At 44.4% G+C, this 27,069-nt stretch overlaps 1 protein-coding gene across 7 annotated transcripts in view; it reads left to right on the top strand.

The window, feature by feature from the left end:
- The window catches only part of NOL4 (nucleolar protein 4), a 252,054-nt gene extending 227,114 nt beyond the window's left edge, over positions 1–24,940 (top strand). For 4 of the 7 annotated variants that reach the window (XM_038766648.1, XM_038766649.1, XM_038766651.1 and 1 more), the window contains 2 exons: positions 4,985–5,165; positions 23,017–23,210. In XM_038766648.1, the coding sequence (XP_038622576.1) occupies positions 4,985–5,165; positions 23,017–23,210 (375 nt within the window). Of the gene's footprint in view, positions 1–4,984; positions 5,166–23,016 lie in introns of all 7 variants that reach the window. The other 3 variants (XM_038766654.1, XM_038766647.1, XM_038766653.1) reach the window with 1 other exon arrangement.
- Positions 24,941–27,069: the final 2,129 nt, after the last annotated feature.

The following is a 27,069-nucleotide window of genomic DNA, read 5'->3' as shown; positions in this document are numbered from 1 at the left end:
CCATCTCTAACACTAGTGTGCTTACTCATGTTCATTCTTGATGTTCATCTATGTTTATTCAACAGCACAGTCCAATATTTTTCTTACTTTGTAAATATTTTATGCCCATTTTTCCCATCACATGGCTGATCCTCCACTTCTCAAGTACCTAGCATCATTAATGGCATTTATTGAGTGCTTACTGTGTGCAGTAAGTGCTGTACTAAGCACTTGGGAGAGTACAATACAGTAAAGCTGGTAGGCATATTCCCCAGTGAGTGGGTGCTCAATAAATGCTCCTAATAGAGTGGAAATAGTATTTATTAAGCATTTAAGCTTTATTAAGCATTTATGCTTTAGAGAAGCAGCACGGCTCAGTGGAAAGAGCCCGGGCTTTGGAGTCAGAGGTCATGGATTTGAATCCCGACTCCGCCACATGTCTGCTGTATGACCTTGGGCAATTCACTTAACTTCTCTGAGCCTCAGTTCCCTCATCTGTAAAATGGGGATTAAGACTGTGAGCCCCAAGTGGGACAAGTTGATCACCATGTATCCCCCCCAGCGCTTAGAACAGTGCTCTGCACATAGTAAGTGCTTAATAAATGCCATTATTATTATTTACATAAAATCTATATAAGCACATGGAGAAAAGGGCCTGGGTTCTAAACCAAACTCTGCCACCTGCCTACTGAGTGACCTGTATAATTTCTTGGTGCCTCAGTTTTCTCATCTGCAAAGTGGGGATTAAATCCTACTCCCACCTATTTAGATTGTTAGTCCCATGTGGGACAGGAACTGTGTCCCACCTGATTAACTTATATCTTAGTACAGTGCATGCACCCAGTAAGCACTTAACGAGGCCATAACTATCATTTTTCTTATAATTGTTATTACCCAAGTATTTAGTCCAGTGCTCTGCGTAAGGTAAGTGCTCAGTAAATACGGTAGGGAAAAAATGCCCGTATATCATTTCCCATTCAGTTACAAGAGCCAAATTCTTTCTGTTGGTTTCTAAAATATCCAGGTCCAAGGCTCATGTTCTCAAACTAAACCAAGCAACACGGACTTCACCGTTTGCCAGAAATTGATCAAACTCATTATTCCAGTTGTATCATTATGTTACTACAAGTCTAATCATCTTTGAAATTGGTAAAAAAAAAACCGCATCACCCTCTCGCGAAGTTCATGTGGCTCAAAATTTGTAAGGAAAGAGAAGAAAAACAACGTTGTTTATTAATGCATCATAAATTTGTGCATCAGGAAGAGTTTTAATTACCTCGCTCAACATTCACAATTAGAGATCAGAGTAATCTGTCTTATGCCTTTTCCATCCCTGATAAAACAAAAGTGTAGAGGGCATCAGCTTCTAAAGTCAACATGCTATCCTCTTATTTAATTTCAATGTTTCTGTACCTTGAAAAGTGTTTAAAAAAAAAAAAAAAAACCCAACAAACTTCCCCAGAACGGACAGGAGTTGGAGGATGTTTTCAGGAAGGATTGAGTCTGTCATCCCTTTTTGAACCTTCAGGCCAAACCCAGAAAGAAAGGGTCAGGATTGAGAACTTCTTGCTTTCCAGGCAGGCTAAAACGTGGCCTGAAGTGATAGTAAGTCTTTTCTGGTTTAGAAAAAAAGGGGTATCCTTCTTTATCGCTAGTTATGATGACCTTTCAAGGCAAAAATAAATTGACTGTATACTTAACTTCAGGGAACAGGACTCAGACATGTGTCTTTTATGGGCTTTTCATATGTAGTGTAGCAGAATGTACACCATAGTAGTCTGTACCACTGCCAAGCATCTTAACATGCAAGTAGGGGTTTGACTACCGATGAATGCCTTGAAGGCCTGTTTCGGTTATTAATGGAATTCATTATCTGACTGCTCAATGCTGTTACTATTATGTTTAGAGTCATGGTTACTAATGAAAGCCCAGAGGCATTTTTTTTTTTTAAATAAGTGTAATCGCAGAGTATTTCCTCTAGACCAAGAATGTAAGGGGAGATATCCCAATGAAGACTCCTCCTAGAGCCAAGGAAAGCAAAATTAGAAGGGCTCAGATGCCCAGAACTTCTTATTTCAGTCCTTCAGGTACTCAGTGTGAAGCCGACTGCCAGACACCACTCAAAACTGATTTTTCAGGGTTGGCCTCCTGTTCTCAGTTTCTAGGCTGTGGGGACTGCTGGAGTGGTGTTTGGATTCCTGCTGCCTCTATGGGACAGGAACTGTGCCTAACCTGATTATTTTGTATGTACCCCAGCACTTAGTACAGTGCTAGGCATATACTAAGTGCTTAACAGGTACCATAATTACTATTATTAACAGAAGCATTATTTCACTAGAAGCCTTGGATGTACTCAGATTCATGCAGCAGAGTTCACCAATCTCCAGCAAATCCCATCACCCAGCAGATTTCTGCCAGTCATGTTCCTTTTGCAGATTTTCTGGAGGTTGGTCAATCCGCTTGGGGTCCCGTTGGAGCTTGTGGATTCCTTTTTCAAAGCGGTTGACAGAAATCACTGCATTTCTACTCTTATTCTAGTCTAGGTTAGTCTTCCATTTGGTTGTTTACTGAGTGCTTACTATTTGCCGAGCACTGTACTAAGCCCTTCGCATTGTTTTATGGTGAAATGGAAATGGCAGAGAATGGGAGAAGACCTGTATTTTCCGAGATGTTTGTGTGACAGGAAATGCCAGCTGGCTTTGGAAGCCCGGACCAGGAATCTATATCCTTTTCACACAGAAGAGCCAAACAGAATGAAACCTTTAAGCAGTTGGTGCACAAGCAGCCAGTCACACAAATTAGAGGTACATTAAATTGGCTTTACTTTAGCTTTCTGAATGGTGGAGGGTAATAATATGGAAGAGTAGAGCTGAAAACTGAGGAAGAAAGAGAGGGAGGGACAAGGAGCAATAAAAGCTGTCTGCCACGCATCCTTTTCCCACATTAAGCGGACTTGTCTTCGGGTTGTAGGTGCCAGTCTTGATTCATTTGTCGAGGTGACCTCTTCAGCTAGAGGGGAAAGAGTGTTCGGAGCAGGTCTCAAAGCCACGTGGAGCTGGGTAGGGGGAGAGATGTGGAGGGACCCAGGTCCAGTAGGGTAGGCTTGTGGGGAGGAAAAGAATCTACAAGTCCAAAACAAATCAAGGCAGGTTTTCTTGGGGAGGGGAAAAAGGAGAAGGAACTAGACGGTAAGTTTTTCGTGGGCAGGGAAATGTGTCTATTTTTTGTTCTATTGTACTCTCCCAAGCGACTCTCCCAAGAGTAAGCACTCAGTAAATATGATTGAACGAATGGTTGGACTCGAATACTTCTTTTCCCTCACTGGGGAAGGGAAGAGAAGGGGACTGCAGCACAGACGTGCCCCGGCTTAGCAGCTCTGCTGGAGGCCAGCAACAGGCCTGGGGGCAACAGGTCCGGTGGTGGCAAGGTGGTCAGTCCTGGGGGCGGCAGGTCTGGCAGCAGCAGTGAGTAATTAAGCAGTTGTCAATCTCCCTCCTCTCCCTGCTCCACTGCTCTCCCTTTGTTTGGCTGCTCCAGACCTTGCATGGGGCTGAACCTTCCTTTCAGAGCCCGTGATCAGTGCGTGTGACACCCGGTGTGGGCGACTCTTGCCCCGGCCCTGGGTCCATCAGGGGGTGAATGGCTCCTTCACAGGCTGGCTTGGCTGTCGTCTCTTGGCCACAGCAGGGCGGTGGGTGCCAATGCAAGGGGCAGTTTGCCCTGCCATCTGACAAAAATGATGGAAACTCCCAACAGTGAACAGGACGGGCCTGGCTGCATCCTGCTGACTGAGTGCAAGGAGTGGGGACAACATCTTGACTCTCCTTAGGCCCCTTCCCGGTGCTAAAGGGAGGGACAGGTCATCTATTTCCTGCCCGCAGAGTTTTGAGGGTGAAGCTGATGGAATCATTTTCCCGGTGCCAACACCATCGAGCCCTCTGCTCATTTGGTGCTCAAGAGTCATATCTGGTTTCAAGAAAAGCCAAATATGACTCAGGAGACATGAGTCACCAGTTCTAACCCCCAGAGGCCTGGGACAGAAGCTAGTGAACATAGTCAATGAATGCAGAAATGCACAAACAAAAAAAGTCTTGAGAAATTGTTTATTTGCTCTAGAATTATTAAGACTGCTTTATTCCCATCCTCACCATGGTTATATCCACTATAGGAGATATGTGTCCTCTTTTGTTTGCGTTTGCTGTGACATTAAGCATAGCCTCAAGACCTGCTCCATAATGCAAAGAGTTGTATACGTGATTCATCAATCACAACTCTGAGGAGAGGAAGAGCAAGGTGAATCGAGCACTGCTATTGTGGTGCTGTTTATGTTGGGTTAAAAGTTAGGGGATGTGTGCTAGAGGAACAACAGTGATGGATTGCTAGAGTTGCATTATTTCATGTTTACCCTCACTCAAACATTGTGGACCACAAAAAGTTTGAGTTTCTCATTGTACAAAACATGCCATAAAGTTAATGGGCTGCACAATTTTTCTGATTATGACTGGAAAAATCTCATCAGAATTCACCAAAGTGATTTGTTTTAGATTGTCTACAGTCAGAAAATAAGGTACAAACTGTAGTCAAAAAAATAAAATGTGCAATATTTAAATGGCAAAAAAGTTTATTGTAAGTTCAAATATTTCATTTCTCCACTTTTGCCAGGCTCTCTGGAGCGGGCAGATAGACACCTGGGTAACAATTTAGTACCAAAATGTTCATGAAATCTGAGCTGCTGGGGAAGAGTCTGAAGACCAGTTATTCTTGCTTTCACCGTCATTCTGCGTTGCTTCAGGTCATAAGCTATCCCCCTCCCAGGCTGACAATGTAACATTTTTTCCTTTGTAATTGCTACAGAAAGTTGAAAACGTATTTCTGCTGGCCTAATGTTAATTCTATTCTTTCAGAAGGACACTTAACAAAGTTTTAGACAATGAATGCAAACATTCCTGTCCACGGTGAACGGAATGGAGCTTTGACAGCTTGTAACGGAACACTGTCTTTGCAGGAGGAGTCTGCTCCAGCTGACAAACAGTACAAACCAGAGACGGCCCAGGCTACGTATTCAACGTCAACTGTTTCTAGCACCCAGGAGGTGTTGTACATCAATGGAAATGGAACCTACAGTTACCATAGTTACCGAGGGTTAGGCGGAGGACTGCTAAATCTGAGTGATGCTTCTAGTAGTGGTGAGTTTTGTTTCCGGTTGTATTTGTGTGTATATGTATGTGCTCGGTTTTGGAGTGGGAACTGGCCCGACAGGAAGAAGAGAAGGCGTGTGTACTTCTATTAATAAGAAATGCTTAATACTGACTCTTGGGGGTATTTCCTGAATCATAAACATCTCCCGTGTAATAGTTTCCTATAAAATCATTTTTGCTCTATTGCAAAAATGACAACACTTATGGTCCTGTGAGCCCCATGTGGGACAACGTGATCACCCTGTATCCCCCCAGCACTTAGAACAGTGCTTTGCGCATAGTAAGCACTTAACAAATGCTATTATTATTATTATTATTATTACTATTGCTGTTCTATGTTGTTTCAATCATGAAAAAACCCTGACTAGGAATATCACAGGCCTACTTTTCCAGTTGTACTTTATTTCTCTACAAAATAACAGTTGAGAACATAAAAACATGAAACCTTGGATTTTTAAAAGCTCCTTTCTTCCCAGCTGCTTACTTTTGGTTCCTCCCTCCCAGCATCTCTAGTGAGAAGGAGGGATGGAGCCTAACCCCCAATTCACAGGTGGTTTCTGCGAACTAAGGGAGCTTGAGGAAATTTCCCAACGAGGTAGAAATGGGGTTGGGGATTGGAGCCCTCGCTGGGTCCAGTATCCTGCCCTCTAGGTGAAACACCTTCTCTGACTTCTAGCCTTTCAGCCACCCTTGTCCTAAGTGAGCAACTGTGCAAGAGAGGTCAGGGTATGGTTTTCCTTTCTCAGGATCGGCAATGGAGGTAAAAGGGCTTCAGCTGACTGTGGTGGAGCCAGGGATGCAATGGGAAATGGCTGGGTTCTCTAGCTCCCTCATAGATTTGCAAAGATTTAGATATGGAGGCGAAGTGAGTAGCAAAGGAACGTTGTCTTTTAGCATGTGTCCCCAAACACCACGTTCAGTGCTCTGAACACATGAGGCATTTGATGAGTTGCTGCTGAGGAGTAGAATCTGGGCCAAGGTCCCTCCCACTCATGCAGCTTATCCCAGTTATTGGGTGGATATATGAAATAACTGTATAACAAGTATCAAAATCACTGGTTTTTATTGAATGCTTACAGTGTGCGGAGCACTGAACTAAGTGCTTGGGAAAGTATAATACAACAGAGTTGGTAGACGTGATGATCCCTGCCCATAAGTAGCTTTAGAACAGTGCGCTTAATAAATGCCATTATTATTATTATTATTATTACAGTCTAAAGGTGAAGATAGGCGTTAAGATGGATTAAGGAAGTACACACCTCATATATATTTGTGTGTGGGCGTGTATAACCGGATACCTAAATCTATTTATCTAGTGCTACATTTGTGCGATTGTCCGTCATACTTGGAGGAGACATTATTGCCAGGACAGTTGACCCTCAGGCCGTGTATGTGGATGGAGAGACCTAAGTGGGAGACTGAGATCCTAACCACACCATGTGCATCTTTATTGTGCTGTCGTGGTTATTGTTGGAAGCGTCTGGCACTGTTTTCCTATTTGCCTCCTGGTCACACCAAGCTTGCGCTCCGCTTGAGGTTGTAGCTCATCCCCTTTTCAGATGATACAATCTGAAGTCACTCAAAACTGGCTTTCTTTTATTTTCTTCATTTTTCTTTACTTAGTGTTGCTCAGGTCTCACTGGCGGCAAAGTTGGCCCATTATGTATTTAATGATGTTTTAATTCTTTCTGAATTATAGTTTAAAGAGCTTTCTTTTGCTTTTTATGGTATTTGTTAAGCACTTACTGTGGGCTGGGCACTGTACTAAGCACTACGGTAGATACAAACTAATCAGGTTGGACATAGTCCATGTCCTACATGCGGCTCACAGTCTTAATTCCCATTTTGCAGATGAGGTAGCTGAGGCAGAGGGGAAGTGAAGGTGACTTGCCTCAGGTCACACAGCAGACAAGTGATGGAGTCGGGATTAGAACTCAGGTACATCCGACTCCCAGGTTTGACAAATAGAACAGTTTGCATTTTAAAATACTCGTTTTATTGGTCATCTAATCATCCCCTTTTGAACCACCAAAGTCCTGTTTTCAGTCAAATCTCCAGTCTGCTTAAGGAGATCAGCCTAAGTCAGGCAGAGCGGACTGGGCCTGCACTCTGATCCCAGCACCGCTTGCTCGCTGAATATTCAGAGGAAGGGGAACTGGCCACTTGTTTATTTTTAAATGCAGCTAAAGAGTCAAATGCAGTTGCGACTTTGACATTTTTAAAATTAGACAGGAAAGACGTCAGAGGCCATCCTCGACAGCCTGTTCTGAGTTGTGACGAACCATCCCGGGGTTTCTCAGTGTATCCTGTCTCAGCTCATCGGTTTTGATATTACAACAGTAGGGCACGAGCTCCGGTTACTGCCTAGAGCAGAGTGCTTCACTGGAGGTAGGTGAGTGTGTGGTGAAAGTGGAACACTATTAAAAAAATCACAAAGTGTGTGGCAGGGGAGAGTAAAGTTTAAGGAGGGTGGACATGGTCAGAATAGTCAATCGTATTCATTGAGCAATTACCGTGTACTAAGTGCTTGGGAGAGTCCAGTGTAACAATGAACAGATGCATTCCCTGCCCATAACGAGCTTAGAGTTTAGAGATTGAGGGGACAGAGCACCCATTTTATAGCAGAAGACAAAGTTAGCTAATCTGTTGAGGTTCCACAACAAGAGTAGAACCTTTCTTTCTTGATAATTAGCTACTGTAATGTGAGGGGGAATTTTGGCAAAAGTAGCCACTTTGTTTCTGGAGCCTATCTTCCATTTAGAAGATTGCTCAAGAACCGTGTCACAGGCTAAAGGCTGCATATATAGCGAGCAACATTTATTTCAGTTCTGTTTCTAGCCAAGGAGCACTAAATTGTTGTAACAGATCACTATGGGCAAGTAGCAACTCTGTGGTTCTGAAGCTGCAACACTTGAAGTGATTGTATAAAGATCAGTTTTCGTCAGTGAAGTTAAATGTAAAACTAGTAAGTTTTCTACTAAGTCATGTTGACTCATATAGGATAATAATGATAATAATGATAGCATTTATTAAGCACTTACTGTGTACAAAGCACTGTTCTACGCGCTGGGGAGGTTACACGGTGATCAGGTTGTCCCATGCGGGGCTCACAGTCTTAATCCCCATTTTACAGATGAGGTAACTGAGGCCCAGAGAAGTTAAGTGACTCGCCCAAAGTCACATAGCTGGCAGTTGGCGGAGCGGGGATTTGAACCCATGACCTCTGACTCCAAAGCCCGTGCTCTTTCCACTGAGCCACGCTGCTTCTCTAGCCACGCTGCTTCTCTGGATCAGAGGTAGTTATTGTCGCATCATGTTTCATTGGTTATTAAAGGAGCAAATGTGATTAAGAAATTTTGGAATGGAATTTCGGGTTAAGGTTAGAAAAGAGGAAGCCTTATTGTTTTCATTTCAGTATTTATGGTGAAAATTATTTGTCCTTTGTGGCACAGAAGTTTTCTCTTAGATGTCACTCAAAAATGATTTTTCTGAAAGGCAGTGGGTCCCTGGTGTGCAATTGAAGGATTTAAAGGGTGTCTCTGAGGACAGGATTATGGGCTTTTGCCTTGACTAATCCCTCCTTGCCTGGAAAGAAAGGGGCCTCAGGTGCATAGGGGAAAGAAAGAAAAACCTTCAGAAATTAATTCAGGTACGTGGTCAATATAAGTGCTGAATTTAAAGCACTTAATGGGCTCTCGCTCTCTCTCCCCTACGAATCTACACTCTTCTTCCACTACACCCCAGCTCACACTCTTTGTTCCTTTAAAGCTAACCTACTCCCTGTGCTTCTCTCATCTCTCCTACAGCAGACCCCTTGCCCAGGTCCCCCCACCTGCCTGAAACTCCTTCCCCTCTCGTATCTGTCCACAGCTCTCTGCATCTTCAAAGCTCTTTTGAAATTACATGTCCTCCAGGGGCCTTTACCTCTTGGTTGTCTAATCTTCCCATCTTTCACTGCCCCTTCTGCTCCATTTAATCACTTGGGTACAATAGTCCTTACATATTAAATTCCCTATTAAGCACAAACTCATGCTCAAGGTCCCTTTTTCCTTCTTCCGCCTCTCAGTAATGTGTTCTGTGCCCCCGGCCAGAGCAGATGCTCTTTGAAGGCAAAGATCATGCCTACTATCTCTACTGTATTCTCCCAAATGCTTAGCACAATGCTCTGCCCAAAGTGAGGGCTCAATAAATACCATCAATGGATCTTTCCTGGACAACATGAGTTGTCTACTTCTCTGTAAACAATTGTTGGCCAAGTGATTCTTACACTGAGTTTCCTTTCAAGCCCCAGGACAACAGCATTATTAGTAATAGAATTTACGGAGCACTCAGCTCGCTATACTAGGTGCTTAATATGGGAAAGTACAACGGAAGCACAAGACTTGCCTCGAGGGAGCTTACTCTGTAATGGGGGTAAGGTAAGCATATGCATAAAAACATAAGTGCTTGAGGTGGTGGGTGGGATGTTGAATTAATCGGGAAATGCTTTGGAGGGGATGAGATAGTAGGAGCACTGTGAAGGTGAGTGAGGTGAGATCTGATAGATTTTGTGAGAGTTCCAGAGCAGGGGAACAACCTGAGCAAGCGATCCGAGGTGGGAGAGACGACAGTGAGGTACTTAGAAGGAGAGCACCAAGTAAAGAGAACGATATGCAAAAGGAGGGAGTTAGTACAGCTATCTGAAGCTTCCCAGTAAGGAAGTTTTGCTTGATGCAGAGGCGATAGCATGTTCTGGGTGATGTTTCAGAAAGAAGATGTGGGCAGCATCGTGGAGTATGCGCTGAAGAGGGCAGAAGCTAGTTTAATCAGGATACTAGGGGGGTGGCTGTTTGGTTGGAGAGGGAGGGTCAAATTTGGGAAGAGTTTTGGAGGAAAAAATCACAGGGTCCATTTGAGAGTTGAATAACACCTTGGTGGTGAGGTTCAGGGACAAGGCAGAGTCCACTAGACTGTAAGTTCGTGTGGGCAGGGAACACGTCTACCAACTCTGTTATATTGTACTCTCCCAAGTGCTTAGTACAGTGCTCTGCACAGAGTAAGTGCCCAGTAAATACAATTGACCATTGGAGGGTGGTGTTCTTGGCAGATGGTAAAGTAGGGATGGCAGGAGGGAAGATGAGAAGTTCAGTTTCGGGCCCGGTAGCTGAGTCCAAGCAAGTGAATAAGCTCCCCGAGGGAGTGACTGTAGAGTAAGAAGGCTGGGGACCCAGAACCAGAGTCTTGCAAGGGGAGACACCACGGGAAACAGAGAAGGAGCCGTCAGTGAGGGAGGAGGAGAACCAGAAGGGTTTTTTGGGGGGTCAGCAATACCGAGGTCTGATAGTGTTTCCAGGAGAAGCTGGACAGATTAGAGTCCACTGGACTTGACTAAGAGGGGATCATGGGTGGATTTGGATAGCATGGTCTTGATGAAGAGGGTGAAAACCTGACTGTACTGGGTGAACAGGAAGGGAAGCCAGTTGGTAGAGGCATCCTGTCCACGTGTTTTGGACAGGAAAAGGAGAAGGGGGATACATCTGGGGAATCCAGAGAAAGCTTTTTTAGGATGTGAGACTTGAGCAAATTTGAAGGCAAAGGGGAAGGAGACACCAAAGCGAGAGTTTGAATGTGGCCATAAGGAGTGGAAGGAGAATGAGAGGAGGAGTTTGGAAGAGATGTGAGGGGTGCAGTCAGGTGCACAGAAAGGGCTAGAAAATCAGGTTACACACCTCCTTTGGAGAGAGAGCTGTGGAGGAAGTAGGAGTGAGCAGACGAAGAAGGGACTAGGCGATGTTCATCCCTGGTGGCTTCCGCTGTATGGAGCGATGGGTGACGCAGAGCCCCTGAAACATTCCTTCACCGTTCTCCTTACCTGTCCCCATCCTCGTGCTGCCAACAGCTCCAGAGACTTCTCCAAGGTTTGTGGGAAGTGATTTGGCACAGCCTAGCCCTAGCGTGAAAGAAAGATGAGTAAATTTCAAGTGGGGAAGTCGGTCTAAAATGACTTCCCGAAGTACCCAATGAAGGCAGATGATGGGAGTGAGTCATAGGGGAAGGGTGGGTAGGAGGGTGGACAGAGTGGAATAAGAAGGAAGCAAAAGCTATTGGAATTGAAAAGTGGGTGTGCAAATCTTGAATTTTACCAAGAAAGGAATTAAAAATAAAAATCTGAGTCACCTGGCAGAAATCAGTGCAGAATGGAGTGCCAGTCAGCCATTGAGAAGCAGTGTGATCTATTGGCTAGAGTACAGGCCTGGGAGTCAGAAAGACCTGCGTTCTAATCCCAGCTCCCAAATGTGTTGGCTGTGTGACCTTGGGGAAGTCATTTCACTTCTCTGGGCCTCAGTTTCCTCATCTGTAAAACAGGGATTAAGACAGTTAGCCCCTTACGGGACAGGAATTGTGTCCAACCCGATAATCTTGTATCTACCCCAGTGGTTAGGACGGTGCCTGGCACATAGAGCTTATAAAATACCATTATCATTATTATCCCTGTCTAAACATATACTGGGATATTGAGCAGGTTTACAAACTTCTACCCCTTCAGGAGAAGGAGAATTGCCTTTATTAACCTGGTTTACCTGTAACTGAATCGAGCAAAAGCACATTAATCTGGACATAGTGGTGATGTGTGAATGTTTTGGTGAAGCAGTGTAGCCTAGTGGAAAGAGCACGGGTTTGGGAGTTAGAAGACCTGGGTTCTAATCCCATCGCTGCCACTTACCTGCTGTGTGACCCTGGGCAAGTCAGTTAGCTTCTCTGTGCTTCAGTTACCTCATCTGTAAAATAGCATTTAAGACAGTAAGCCCTTTGTAGGACAGGGACTGTGGCCCACACGACGAACATACACCTACCCCAGTGCTAGTACAGTGCCTGGCACATAGTAAGTGCTTAGTTCATGAGCAGGAAATGTCTGTTGTTGTATTGTACTCTCCCAAGTGCTTAGTACAGTGGTTTGCACACAGTAAGCACTCGATAAATATGATATGAATTAATGAATGCTTTAACAAATAATACTTAAATAATTATACTGAAATGTTTAGCCCAGATACTGAAATTGTTGGGGTTTTATAATAATAATAATAATGGCATTTGTTAAGCACTTACTATGTGCAAAGCACTGTTCTAAGCATTTTAAAACCTAGATCTCTAGATCCCCTCTCTGTATTATTTTGAATACATCTTCCTTCACCTCATGACCAGTGCTGTCGATCAAGAGCTTTACTGTATGCAGGCTTCTGAACTAGGAAGTTGGGGGACATTCAGAAGAAGCATCAGACAGCTACCTGATAAGCTTGATGGTCCCTGGGAACGGCTAGGAGCACCTGGAACGTATAGAACGTATTTTTTCCCAGTGGTTAGTACAGGGCTCTACACAGAGGCATCAAATAAATACTATTATTACTACTACTACCTCTAGCTTTGGTCCCTCGGCACGGTTTACAGAAGGGAAGAGATAAGCATGCTGACTGGTGAGATGAAGTTCCATGAATAGTTTCATGTTTGGACCTTTGAGTTGGAGGAGCATGCTCGTCTGGTGCTATTAGTGATCAACAAGGGTACTAATAAATCACTAGAACAGGGGGTAAATTGGAGTAAAGTATTTTGGAAATGAAAGACAGCCCAGTTTGATAACAGATTGTAGTCTCGGCCCCTCGGAGAAGGCATTCTAAAGAGGAATGCCCCTCCTGGTATCTGCTTGCCCTTTAATGCTGGGCCTGTGGAACTCGACAGTCAATTTATCCTTCAGTTCCACGCTGAGGTGGCCTTAAGGCCAGCTTGACAGGGTCTAATCCATTTGACTCTCCATGGGGAATTAAGGTTCCAGTAAGGGCCCAGGCTGGTCCTTAATCACTAGGACAGGGGGGCGGGTCAGTGAGGGGACAATAAGGGTTTTCTCTTTGCTCTCCTGGCCCCTCTCCAAGTGAGTCGCCTCAATATGGAGTTCAGTGGCAACTCCATGGGTTCAGTTGGGTGACTCTCCTTGCTGCATCTCTTGTAAACTATGAAGTCTGCTCTAGGGACCCAGCTCGGCTTCATGGACTCTCTGCAGATTTTTTTTCCACACAGACCTAGCACCCAGGAGGCAATTTTTCTCTCGCCTTCCCCACTCTCAAAAAGACTCATGTCCAGAATGAAAATGATTCTTTGCTAAAGCCCTGTGTCCAGGGCAGAGTTCTGCTAGGATCCTCTGCTCTGATTGTCCCAGCATGCCTTTTTTTAAAAAAAAAAAATGGTATTTGTTAAGCACTTATGTGCCAGTCACTATATGAAAATGATTCCTTGCTAAAGCCCTGTGTCCAGGACAGAGTTCTGCTAGGATCTGATTGTCTCAGCATGGCTTTTTTTTTTTTTTAAATGATATTTGTTAAGCACTTATGTGACAGTCACTGTATGAAGCGCTGGGTTCCACAAAGGTTAATCAGGTTGGACACAGTCCTTGACCCATGTAGCGCTCACAGGCTTAATCCCCATTTTACTGATGAGGTGACTGAGGCACAGAGGAGTGATGTGACTTGCCCAGGGTCACAGAGAAGATAAGTGGCAGAGCCAGCATTAGAGCCCAGGTACCTGTGACACTCAGGCCTGTCTATCCAAGAGGTGTGTAACTTGCTTTTCTAGCCCTTTCTGTGCACCTGACTGCACCCCTCACATCTCTTCCAAACTCCTCCTCTCATTCTCCTTCCATTCCTTACGGCTGCATTCAAACTCTCACTCTGGTGTCTCCTTCCCCTTTACCTTCAAATTTGCTCATCTCACATCCCGCTTCTCGTGGCTTCAGGACTCAAGGCAGCTCTAGGCCATGGAGATGATTTACCTGATCTTTTAAAATTTTCCATTCAACAGGAAATCATTTCATATGCAAGTGCAGCTAAGACTTAACATTCTTGAGCTACTTAGCTATTTAATCCCAGAATTTGGCTTCATTTTGGTTACTGTTTGGATCTTGGCAACTATTACATAATTCTTTGTCCTTACCTCTTTCTACATCTTGGATGTGTAGTTTGGGTAGATGCAGCTGTAGTTGTCAGTGTTCTTTGCCTGGGATGACAAAGCCAGTTGATTTTGTTTTTTCGGCTTTTTTTATGATGCGTTTCACCAGCTCTTGGGTCTGCTTTACTTTAGCCTGAAATCATGAATGAAGTTAAGATTTGCAAAGGAAGAAACAGTAAAAGACTGCATCAGCAGTCTGGCTAGGAATTAAAATGGCAAGAAATGGAAGCGGTTATTTTGGTTATATCACTGGGTCCAATTTGCATGTGCTGCTGAGGATCTGTAGGACAACTGATTGCCAGAAGTGGTATTCGTTAAAGGGAAATGTGTTTTTCTCAGTCTGTGGACACACATTCACTCTCTCCCCAATAGGAGAGTTCCACCACCCTTTCATTCTCCTCTACTGTGGACACAGGGCCTCCATTCCTAACGGGCCTCTCCAAGCACTCTGAAAAGGGCAAATTGACCCCTATTCTGTCGCTGTCTTTTCTTTGTTCTCTAGGCCATGGGGAGGATTTACCTGATTTTTTAAAATTTTTCATTCAACAGGAAATCATTTCATATGCAAGTGCAGCTCAGACTTAACGTTCTTGAGCTACTTAGCTATTTAAGCCCAGAATTTGGCTTCATATTGGTTACTGTTTGGATCTTGGCAACTATTACATAATTCTTTGTCCTTACCTCTTTCTACATCTTGGATGTATAGTTTGGGTAGATGCAGCTGTAGTTGTATCAATTCAAGGAGACTCCTCTTTTTTCTCCTTTCTATGACTCCCAGCATGAAATCTTTCAGGCCTGGCGTAATTGCTTTGGGACCTTGGGCTGTGGCCCATCTACAAAGGTGCAGTTCTTTCAATTCTGGGGCTGGTAGCTACCTCAAGGTCCTCTTGGGATAAATGGAAGAGGGGGAATTCTTGAAGATCCTCTTGCAAAAACAAGCCAACAAAGAAAAACTGGTTTTAAAGAAACAAAAAGGGATCTGGCTTTGGTTTCATCCCAAAGTTGGGAAATAAAGCTGTAGCATTCCTCAGGAGGCTGCATAGATAAAACTTAAAGACCCTCCACTACTGTGAGCCCAATGTGGGACGGGGACTGTGTCCAACTTGATTTGCTTGTATCCCCCCAGTGCCTATAACAGTCCCTGGCACATAGTAAGCACTTAACAAATATCACAATTATTAATGGGTGCCAGAGCATGGATCCTGAGGAAAAGCTGGTTAATTGCAGGGGAATTAATCCAGCAGCCTTCATGCACTCACCTCCTAGCTTCTCTGATGTGCTGTTGTACAAATTACTGTCCCCCAAAGTAAGGGCCAATTTGAGGGTCAGGGGTGGATTTATGAGCACATTATTGGCTCCCAGCTGGCTATTAACTATCAAACCGATTGTTAACCATTGGCGATGACCAATTCTGAAGGGATTATTGCTAGGATAACTCGCATGTCTTTTGGAACACAGGCTATACCAGTGTTTTCTTCACCAATGGTGGAATAAGGTATTGCTTCCATTTAGGAATTTCAGGAACTCAATTAGGCCTTGGAGCGTAGGAGACAATTACAGCTCCCATTCCATATTGCAACTCATTGGAAAATCCTGGCCAGCAGTGTGCATTCAGGGTTGGTTCAACGGGATAGTTAAAGCGACAAATGGGTGACTCTCGGAATTTGTATATTCAGATTTTGTGGAAATTAGAGCCATGAAATTTGATCGGAACACGAAGGGATATGAATCTAAGCAATTCTGAAAATAGACAACAGTCAGGTTTTTAAGCCCACATTTTTAACTCCCTACCTGAATTCAGGCAAGAGGTCTGGGTCCCATTGTAATTCACATTCGGAATCAACAGGAAAGGCTATTGCTTTGGAAGAGCCCAGGCCAACTGATCTGAAGTAAAAAGAAAGTTCAATATCCAGTCTCCAGGAGACTGGATATTAGCTTTTTCTTCATCCTGGGAAGGGACCCTGGTCACTGTATTGCCCATTAATCTCTGGAAAAAACAAGATATTTACAACGGCTCTGCTTCTCCAGCCAACTCAGGGCATTCTAGAAGCAGTGGGTCCGAGCTAATCCAGGTCGTGTTTATCACTTTGGGATTTCTGCAACAGACTGTGTATGAGGGTGTGTGTTAGCTCCTTGGCTCCTTGGTTTCACTTCCTGATCTGGAACAAGATTGGAGGGGTGAATTAAAAAGCTGGACTATGGCAGGTAATGCAACTGTAAAATATTGAGAGAAAGAGAACGAGGTTACAGTGTTCTCTCTTCCTGTTTATCATTTGGCATTTCTAAAACATCTTGCTTATGACATCTCTCCATTTTGTGTTTTGAGCTAAGTGCAACTTCAAGTTACTGGTTATCATCCTACTGACGAGAGGGTCAGTGTGTCTGTGCTCACCTGTCTTCGTGTGAGTCGGGTCTGTGTCTTAAAGTGGTGAGGGAACAAAAATGTTTTTGGCAGCAGAAAGCATGTTTATGTGGGGTTACAGGACATCTTTGCTGCCCCTTAGCAAACTCACCTGTTCCTGCTTCATCCTTGTCCCCCAATCTCAAACTCTTGGGGCCAGGAGGGACAGGCTGAAGAGCAAGTCAGGGAAGAATTAGGCCGAGGAGGAGATGTTGGCTGAGAGGATGGTGCCTGCTGTCGACCCTTCCCAAGAGAAAGAGGGATGATGTGCATCCCCATGCTCTGCTGCCTTCCTCCTCCACTTCCCTCTGCTTCGTGTTTCCAGGTTTTAGGTCATCCCTGATAGAAAACAAGAGCATGAAATGTGTTATGGCTGTGCCGGTAAATAACACCATCGGTTAATGTCTTGACTTCAGTGGAGAAAGATGATCAAGAAAACCAGGGTCAGATTTTTCCCTATTTCCTTCTGGCAGATTCTCTGGCAACGGACAAGGGAATTGGGCCCTTAAAACAGGTACCAGTTAATTTTGGTTTTTAAACTGCCACTGTGGAATATGATTCACTGTACCTACCGAAGGGCTGAAAGGACAAATATCCCAACCTATTCTTAGGCAGCTTTCCCAAAATGTGATTCACTTTGCTGCCTGATAAATAGCGAATATCTGGTTTCTTCATTCACCATGACCTTGTTTGGGTTAATTCATTCAACTGTATTTATTGAGCGCTTACTGTGTGCAGAGCACTGTACTAAGCGCTTGGGAAGAACAAGCTGGCAACATATAGAGACAGTCCCTACCCAACAACAGGCTCACAGTCTAGAAGGGGGGGGACAGACAACAAAACAAAACATGTGGACAGGTGTCATCAGAACAAATAGAATTAAAGCTAAATGCACATCATTAACAAAATAAATAGAATAGTAAATATTTACAAGGCTACCATATTCACTCGCATATCTCCCCCTTGCCTCACAAGGTACCAATTAATTTTGGTACCCTCCCTCCTTCCTTTAGATCTGAAGATGACAATGGGATTTTTCTAGATGTGTGCATGTGGCTAGAAAGATCAGTGCGTAAAAGATGGTCCCTTTTCTGTTCTGTTTAGAAAGGTTAGGAAACACAGCAGGGCAGCGTGGGATTAGCGTGAGATTCACTTTTAGCAATTACAGTTTTTGCCGCTGATAATTACGGTAAGATAAATGCCTTTTCCATTGGATGTGCCTAGGCAAATAAGGCCTGAGTAAACTCAAAAAGACGTAACTTTGCTTGACTACATTTAGGATGTAGATGCTAAAGTTATTTTATTGGTGACTCCACCTGAATCACTGGGTGACTGCCCTTGAGAAAGTGAGAAGCAGCATGGCTTAGTGGAAAGAGCACAGGTTTGGGAGTCAGAGATCATGGGCTCCAGTCCTGGCTCCAGCACTTGTCAGCTGTGTGACTTTGGGCAAGTCACTTAACTTCTCTGTGCCTCAATTACTTCATCTGTAAAATAGGGATTAAGACTGTGAGCCCCACGTGGGACAACCTGATTACCTTGTATATATCCCAGCACTTAGAACAGTGCTTGGCACATAGTAAATGCTTAAAAAATACCATTATTATTATAGTTCTTTAAGGTAGAATATTCCGGTAGCAATGCTTAAACACGTTAAAGTTAAAAAGATGAAGGCTGGGATAGTTTCAAGAGTGCTTGGGGGAATACAATAGAAATACAATACAATACAAATACAAATAATTATTTGATGATCCCTCTACTCAGAGAGCTTACAGTCAAGTGGGGGAGACAGATATTAAAATAAACTTTAGATAGGAAATAATAAGTGCCCTTCTTCTAAGGCTAGAAGAGTTAAGTGCCCACTAAATACTGTTAACTGAATATAAAGATAAGTGTTATGGGAGGATAGTAACTCAAATGCTTAGGTTACACTGAAACTGATGGGAGAGAAATAGGGTGGGGAGATAAGAAGTCAATCTGAGATCAATCGTATTTATTGAGCGCTTACTGTGTGCAGACCACTGTACTAAGCGCTTGGGAAGTACAAGTTGGCAACATATAGAGACGGTCCCTACCCAACAGTGGGCTCACAGTCTAGAAGGGGGTTCTAGATCCTCCTGGAGGATCTGTGATTTCAGAAGGGCTTCAAAGATGGGGAGAAGTTTGGACTGCCAGACGCGAAAAAGGGAGGGTGAGCAGATAGTCTGCAGCCAAAGAGATGAGAACAAGGTAGAGGGAACAGGCTGAAGGAGGAACTGGGTGTAGGGGGAGAAGGCAGAGGATGAGCCGGGAGAGAGTTGACAGTGCTGTAAAGCCAGTGGTCAGGAGTTTTTGTTTGGTAGCAATAAATATGGTCCTTGTTAAACACTTATATATGCCAAGCACTCTGCTAAGCAGTATGATAGATGCAAGAAAATCAGGATGATCGAAGACCACGGCTCACGGTCTGAGAAGGAAGGAGTTGGATTTAATCCCCATAGTGTGGAGGAGGAAACTGAAGTACTGAGAAGTTCAGTGACCTGCCCAAGTGGAAGAGCTGGGATTAGAACCTAGGTCCTCTGACTTCCGGGCCTGTCCCGTGCTCATTTTACTAGGCCCCACTCTGCACCCCAGAGAGGAAATGGCTACTATTGAAGGTTTTAGAAAAGTGGGGAAGCCTGCACAGAATATGTTTCAGAAAAAAAAAAAATAGCGGCATTTATTAAGTGCTTACTATGTGCAAAGCACTGTTCTAAGCACTGGGGAGGTTACAAGGTAATCCGGTTGTCCAACGGGGGGCTCACAGTCTTAGTCCCCATTTTACAGATGAGGAAACTGAGGCCCAGAGAAGTTAAGTGACTTGCCCAAAGTCACACAGCTGACAATTGGCGGAGCAGGGATTTGAACCTATGACCTCTGACTCCAAAGCCCATGCTGTTTTCCACTGAGCCACGCTGCTTCTCAAAAATGATTCAGGCAGTGGAGTAGGGTCTGAATTGAAAAGGGAGACTAGAGGCAGTGAGGTCAATATGACATTTGGGAGAAGTATTTGGAGGATGAACTCCCTCTCACTGAAAAAAAAAGCATGAGATAAATGGATCAAGAGGTGCTGCTGTAATTTATATCAAAACCATAGGCAAGCTGAGATAAAAACAGTTTTTCCTTCCACATGTTGAATATTGTTGAGGAATTAGGTTTTGCTCTCTTCTTACAGTGCACATATGCCTAAATACAGAGTGATGTGCTGTTTGTCAGAAGAACAGTTTTGTGCACACCTGTGGGTTCGGTCAAGATGACTAAATCTCAGGTTTTTTTGAGAATACAGCCTCGATATTACTGAAGAACTGCCTGTACCTTTAAAAGGGACTGAAGCAAGGAAATTCTGGGAGAAAAACAACATCACCAATTTGAGACAGAGAGTGCTGGAGGCATAATTAGGAGAGAAAAGGTGAAGAGAAGGAAAACGCCCCAAAGAGGCCCAAGTAGAGCCTGTGGTGGAAACTATGAGAAAGTGGTTTTACGACTTTGTGAGTGAAGGAGAGGCAGGGTTCCCCTAAGCCCTCACTCCAGAACATACTTGTCTTGAAGGAGATGGGAAGGGCAGTGATGATGAAGGGATAAAAATGAATAGGTGAAGAGGAAATGGACAGAACCAAGTTGGATACTGTGACAGAGGTCTAAGACATTGAACCAAAAAAATAAAGTTGGGCGAACGAGCTTTTAAGATTCACTTAACAAGAGATGGAGGAAAGAACTTGAAAATGATATCCTTATTAAGAATGGAGAGCATTACTTTATAGTACATCACACTGTACTCTCCCAAGCACTTTACTCCACAAAGAGTAAGTATTAAATACTATATTGAATGATTAGTGATTGGATGGTCAAGTTCTAGAATTCTGACCACATCCAGGCAAAAATCTGTAATTTTGAAAAATGAAAGAAGAATAAGGCCATGGCACAAGACAGCATTATTCCTAGTAATAATGATACTTGAGCTCGCTGTTGGGTAGGGACCATCTTGATGTGTTGCCAACTTGTACTTCCCAAGCGCTTAGTACAGTGCTCTGCACACAGTGAGTGCTCAATAAGTACGATTGAATGAATCAGCCCTAATTATATGCCAAGCACCGTCCTAATTGCTGAGGCAGATACAAAGTCATCAGATTAGACGTACTCCCTGTTTGGACATAATCCCTGTTCCACGTGAAGTTCACCATCTAAGGGATTTCAGTTGAACAGGTCACATCTCATTTACAGATGAGGCAACTGAAGCCCAGAGAAGTTGAGTTACTTGCCCAGAGTCACACAGTAAGGAAAGTCAGGGTGCTAGGAGTAGTACCTGGGTTTTCTGACTGGCCCCCAGTCTCATACCCTTTCTGCTAGACCACATTGATTTCTGACCATATAGAGGGATGAAATGGAGGGAGCATCCACTCACGTTTGAAGGTAAAGCTTCTGATGCGGAGGCCCAACAGTGTTCACCGGGGAGACCAGGCCGTGTCAGCTCTGCTCCACTGCGCTCTGAGGTCCCAAGTCTCAGTGCCGTTCTGGAGGGCGGGGGGTGACAGTGTTGTGACGAACCCTGCCAGGAATAGAAAATGGTGAGATCCCATAAAGATTTCCGTAGCTCTTTCCCCTGTCTCCCTGAAAACGATGATAGCATCTGTGGAATTTCTATGTTCTAGATCAATCAGTGGTATTTATTAAGCGCTTACCGTATGCACCGAACTGAGCGCTTGGGAAAGTACAATACCATGGAGTTGGGAGTCACTAATCGATGAAGTGTCCGTGAAGGCAACTGAGCAGCAGGTCTCCACCCTGTTTGTAGATGTCAGCTGAGCCGTCCTTCATGGCTCTAGTGGAAACTTTGCATGTTGGCCAACTGGGCTTTTGTACATCGGGCATTTTAGGGAGATTGTGGGAGTGTTGTGGACGTTTAATCAAGCAACAATGGTATTAGTGAGTTCTTACTGTGTGCAGAGCACCTGAGATTCCTTCTTTTTTGGAGATGAGGGTAGAGTCTTCTCTGTCCTTCAGTGGGGCCGTGCATGTGTCTGTGTTCACCTTGTCCACTCTCGGGGGACACATGGGTGTCTTTGGTTTAGTTTCGGTCTGCAGAACCCTGGCTTCTCTATGCCTGGGCCTCCCACCACTTGTTATGAACACTTTAGAGCTTCAGTCAGTCGGTCGCATTTATAGAGCACTGAACTAAGCAGAGTACTGTATTGCTTGGGAGAATATGACACAACAATATAACAGACACGTCAGCTGCCCACAACGAGCTTGTTTTGCATCCTGTGACGTAGCCTTCAACAGCAATGTTGTGGGAGTTAGAGGACTCCCAAGGAGTTGCTGACATATGGCTTGTTTGCTTCTCAATTTTGGACTTACTCTCAGCCAACCACTGATGGTGCTTTCTTCTGGAAACAGTGGTAAAGGCTGCCCGGTAGAGGCAGGTAAGACTTCTCGTTCTAAAACGACTGCTTCAAAGCAGTCAGGTCATTCTGTGCGTACTATTCGGTTCTTCATGAGTTTGACATTTAGTTATCGGGGATGCCACACTGGGATACACTGGCTTAACCGTTAAGGAATAATAGTAATAATAATAATTGTGGTACTTTAGAGCTTACTATGTGCCAGACACTGTTGTGGTGTAGCGTCGTAGATAGATTACATGCCTGGGTGGCAGGAGGACCAGGGTTCTAATCTCGACTCCACCACTTGTCTGCTGTGTCACTTCGGGCAAGTCACTTCACTTCTCTTTGCCTCAGTTACCTCAACTGTAAAACGGGGATTAATACCGTGAGGGACTGTGAGCCACCTGATTAGCTTGTATCTACAGTAAGCGCTCAATAAATACGATTGATTGATCTACCCCAGTGCTTAGTACAGTGCCTGGCCCATAGGAAGTGCTTAGCAGATACCATAAAAAAAAGAGCAATAAAAGCTTTCGCCAACAACACAAACAAACCTTCAGAGGCCTGTAGACCTAATGTCAGTCAGTTATGTTGCTAGCAATATCGCAATCCCCCCGGTGTTCAAATTAGTTTCCCTTTTACTTCATGCTGCAGATTTGCTAATTGCATCCCAGGCAGGCTGGAAGATAGGTGGCTATGTAAATGAAAAGCTGCATTTACTCTCCGTCTCGAGATGGAGCCGCTGACCAAAAGCATCCAATTCAAGTTACCCCGCTCGGTGGAGAACTTCCTCTGGCCTCTATTGTCTTCTGGCTGGCAAGGTGGGTCGCGGGGCAGGAAGGATTTCACCGCCGCCGAGCAGGAAAGGACGGTGGGAGGGTGAGGGGCTGAGCGCCCCCCGCCCGGGCCCGATGCCCCCCGGTTGACTCAGGCAGGCATCCCCACCACCCCCCGGTGCCATCTCCTTCCTCAACGGTGCAGGATGCCGGCACCCGTTGGGCCCGGGGCCGAGTTTGCCCCCTGAAAAGCCGGTCTTGCTGATTGCCGCTCTTGTGATTGTTCTCCCTAGGGCCTACCGACCTGAGCATGAAGAGGCAGTTAGCCCCCAGCTCCGGGGCGGCCAGCAGCACCAGCTCCAGGCCCCAGCTGAGCCCCACCGAGATCAACGCCGTACGCCAGCTGGTGGCCGGGTACCGAGAATCAGCCGCCTTCTTACTGCGTTCCGCAGACGAACTCGAAAACCTCATTCTGCAGCAGAACTGAGTCGCGAGACCCCCGACGGTGACGCTCTCCCGGTCTCATTCTCGGAGTTTCCACTCACGCCATCTTTATTTCCCAGGGCAGACGCTTCAGGGTGCCGCACCGTCTCTTAGGAGAGTTACCGGATCACCGCAACGCCACGCTGTTCGCGATCCGTAAAGCGATGTGCTCAGGAGCTTCGGGTGAACTCTGACCTCCGGTGTTTCCGAGGTCCTTCAACGTGTCCGGCGTATTGCTTTCCGTTCAACGTGGCAGCGTAAATATCAGAGAGTGGCCGTAGATCAACTCATCCTGACAAGTGGCAGAAACAAGAAGGTACTGTAAAACACAACTGGTTCAAGATCCAAGTGCAATATCAGTGGACTCTGCTCCTGACTCACCGGACCGAAAGCTGCAGTATAGGGCAAGCCGTTGCCTGATTTCCTGTTACTACAGGATACATCAACAATGAAAAGGATCTTGTATTTTAAAAAAAAAAGTAATTTTTATAAAGAAAGACAAACTTTTTTTTCATTCAAAATGGTTCATTTTTACTTTGGAAACTTTTTCACTGGTCCCGAAAAAAAAAACTGTTTTGAGAAGCTATTACAAGTCCCCCTGCCCTACTCCTCTTTCCCGCTCTCGTCTCCAGATTTCTTTCTACAAAAATAACACTCGATGCTGGAAAACCCACTCACACGTTTCCGATCATCGTCACGTCGGGAACTACTTCTGAAAGAAGGCTGCATCTCCTGCACTCGAGCCCCTCTCAAAGCCACCCCGGCCAGCCTTGCAGCTTCAGTGCCGATATCATAATCCAGTGGTATTTTCCATTTTTAAAATGACCCATTCTTACACTCCTTCACACCTTGGTTCCTCCTAGCTGCTCACCTCACGATTGCTGCTGCCGTTTCGTTCAAGCTCCTCTGGTAGTGACCGGACGTAGATGGCTGAATGTCAGGAGGTTGCAAGTGACAATCCGAAAATTTGCACTCTTTGTGTGTAGTTTACTGTTCGGTTTTCCTTGTCCTCAGAAAAGATCATTTCCTCGCCCTGGCAGGAGATGGAGAACGCATAGGCTTAGTTCAAAACGGTGGAAAAACACGACAGAAAATGGAGCAGTGGATGCAGCTTCAACTGACACTGAACTCTCGCCTCCCATTCTCCCCACCCTCTTCCCTCCCTCTTTCTTACTTTCTAGTGTTGGCTCCACATAAATGGTGTTTTCTTTGTGCACTAAGGCAAGGCTATTTTTAAGTATCTAGAGAGAAGTACCTTAGTTTGTGCTTCCTGTACTATCTGTTCCGTTGTTTAGCTTTTGTTGGATAACAGAGTTCCTTGTGCATTCCTGCATTTGCCTTATTTCATGGAATTCAGTTTTTGACAATGAGTTTAAGGCATCGATGCTATTTTATATCTACTTGTTACATATAGTTTTTCAAGTAATGACTGTGATCGTGACCAAGTAATGTGCACTTTTTCTTGTAACTGTGGACATTGCTCTGCTTTTTTTCTCTAGTGTTTCTAGACTTCCTGTTGCTTACGGTTCTGTAAAAACTGGAAAAAGAACTTTTGTGATACTGTTGGTGAATATACATGTGATAAACCTATTGAAATATGAATATTTTGGAGATACGGAGATACACATCTCTAAATTGTGGGCACGGCGCTCGCAGATGGAAATAATTCAAAAAAAACATTGAGGGCTGGTATCATTTCCTCTGTTTTGTTTGGTTAAATAAACAGATTTCTGTGTTCACACTCTTGATCGTGGAACATATATGCTCACAAAGACAGTGCTAAATAATAATGCAAACTATCTACCTTTAAACTACCACCAAGAGCTCAAACCCCGTTTCCAAAACTAGCCAGGAAATTCAGTTGGGGCACCGACCCAGATCATTATTATTATTATTATCATCATTGGTATTTACTGAGTGCTTACGTGCAGGGCACTGTAACTAAGTGCTCGCCAAAGCACAACAAAAGAATTACTATTATTAGTAGTAGCAGTATTGTGGTTTTTGTAGTGTTTATTATGTACTCAGGTCTGAACTAAGCTCTGGGGAAGATACAAGTTAACAGGTCAAACACAGTCCCTATTCCCCATGGGGCTCACACGCTTCAGTATGAGGGAGAAGAGGTTTTGAATTCCCATTTTACAGATGAGGGAACTGAGACACAGAGAAGTGACTTGCCCAAGGTCACCCAGCAGGTAAGTGGTGGCATCAGGATTAGAACCCAGGCCCTCTGATTCCCAGGACAGGGCTGTTTCCTCTAGGCCACGCTGCTTCTCTATGACAAAGAACTTTCTCAAAACAGGATAGTCTTTTAGACTGAGGTGCCGCTGTTGGGTAGGGACTGTCTCTATATGTTGCCAACTCGTACTTCCCAAGCGCTTATTACAGTGCTCTGCACACAGTAAGCGCTCAATAAATACGATTGATTGATTGATTGATAGAAACAGGGTGCATAAACCAGAAAGGCCCAATCATGGCAACAACTTGCCGTTCAAGCCTGACTTGAAGCCCCATCATTTCTGGGTATATTTTAGTCATTAGTTACTATCTGTTCTATCCACTGTGGTTCCCTGCTTCACAAGGAGCCGTATTGGATTTACCAATTGTCCACCATAGTAACAAAACCATCCAGGTTTATTTCCAGTGAACTGGGGCTGAAGGCACTGGCTTGAGGGTTTTGATACAGTTTCCATTTCAATAAGGACACTAGGATTCTCATATCTCACAGAGAACGACAAAAATATACGATTAAGGAATGGGGTTTGTGATCTTAAAGTGCAGACCTGGACATAAAGAATGCAAATGGCCAGTGTCATTAGGAAAAAAAACAATAAGGGCTTGCTAGTTCAGAAAGCTATCTTATTCTATCCAGAAACATAGGATCTGAAATCGATGTGGCTGGGCCTAATTTTAGTCAACCTCTGTGACCTGAAGCAACTAGGGGGCTATCTTTCCTGAGAAGGATGGCCAAAAATCTATTCTCCACAGCTCTGTGCAAAGCTGAATTCAAGTTGGCTACCCAAACATGTATGAAAACCCAAAAAGACACTCCTGCCCATCTTTCATGAAGAGACTTTTTACCACCATCATGCTAGAATGAGTCATGACCCCTTAAAAAAAGAGAAAACATCCCACATTTACAGACTGAGTTATCCTGCCTTCATTTAAGGCGAGAAATACAGTGACTCTAAAAGCATATCACTCATGTTGTACACAACGATCTACCATGTAGTGTGCACTGTGAACCCCTTCTCTCAGATAAAGAGGATAAAAGCATCTTACCTTAATTGTTTTCTATCTTTTCTTCACAGCGGAGCCATGGTAACTGGAAACAAACTTGGAGACGCTGCATTGATGTGGGATCGCTGTGATTTTTTTCACGCATTATCGTTCTGTGGTTTTCCCCCTATCGCAAAGAAAATTGAGAGAGGGTTAGACACATCAATCAGCTTGCCGGGATGTGGGCTGACCTCAGAGAAATTTCTCAGAGGCAGTGAGCAGACTTCACGGGACCTGGGGTGTTGAAGTATAACTCACAGGACCCTGCCAGGCAAAGGCCTTTCTAAGCTTTTATATATGTTTACTTGTGATTGTTTATAATAGGCAGGGAAGCTTCAAACTTACCATTTTTTTTTGTCTTCACCTTAACCTGCAAACTGGGGTATCCTCAGGAGTGGCTGGTAAAGAATCCGTTTTAAGCCCAAGTGCACCTCCAGTTTTAGAGCAAGAGAACTGAAATATTTGTTTGGGGAGAGGCCAAGAAAACACAAGGAAGAAAAAGCTAGGCCAAAATCTCAGTTCTATCTGTTTTATAAAAACTAGAAAAAAAAAATCCTACCTGTATTATTCTTTTAGACTCCTAC

The sequence above is a fragment of the Tachyglossus aculeatus genome, chromosome 25, assembly GCF_015852505.1.
Source record: "Tachyglossus aculeatus isolate mTacAcu1 chromosome 25, mTacAcu1.pri, whole genome shotgun sequence".
NCBI lineage: Eukaryota > Metazoa > Chordata > Mammalia > Monotremata > Tachyglossidae > Tachyglossus > Tachyglossus aculeatus.
Note: the sequence above shows the minus strand (reverse complement) of the source record. Positions and strands in the feature narration are given on the sequence as shown.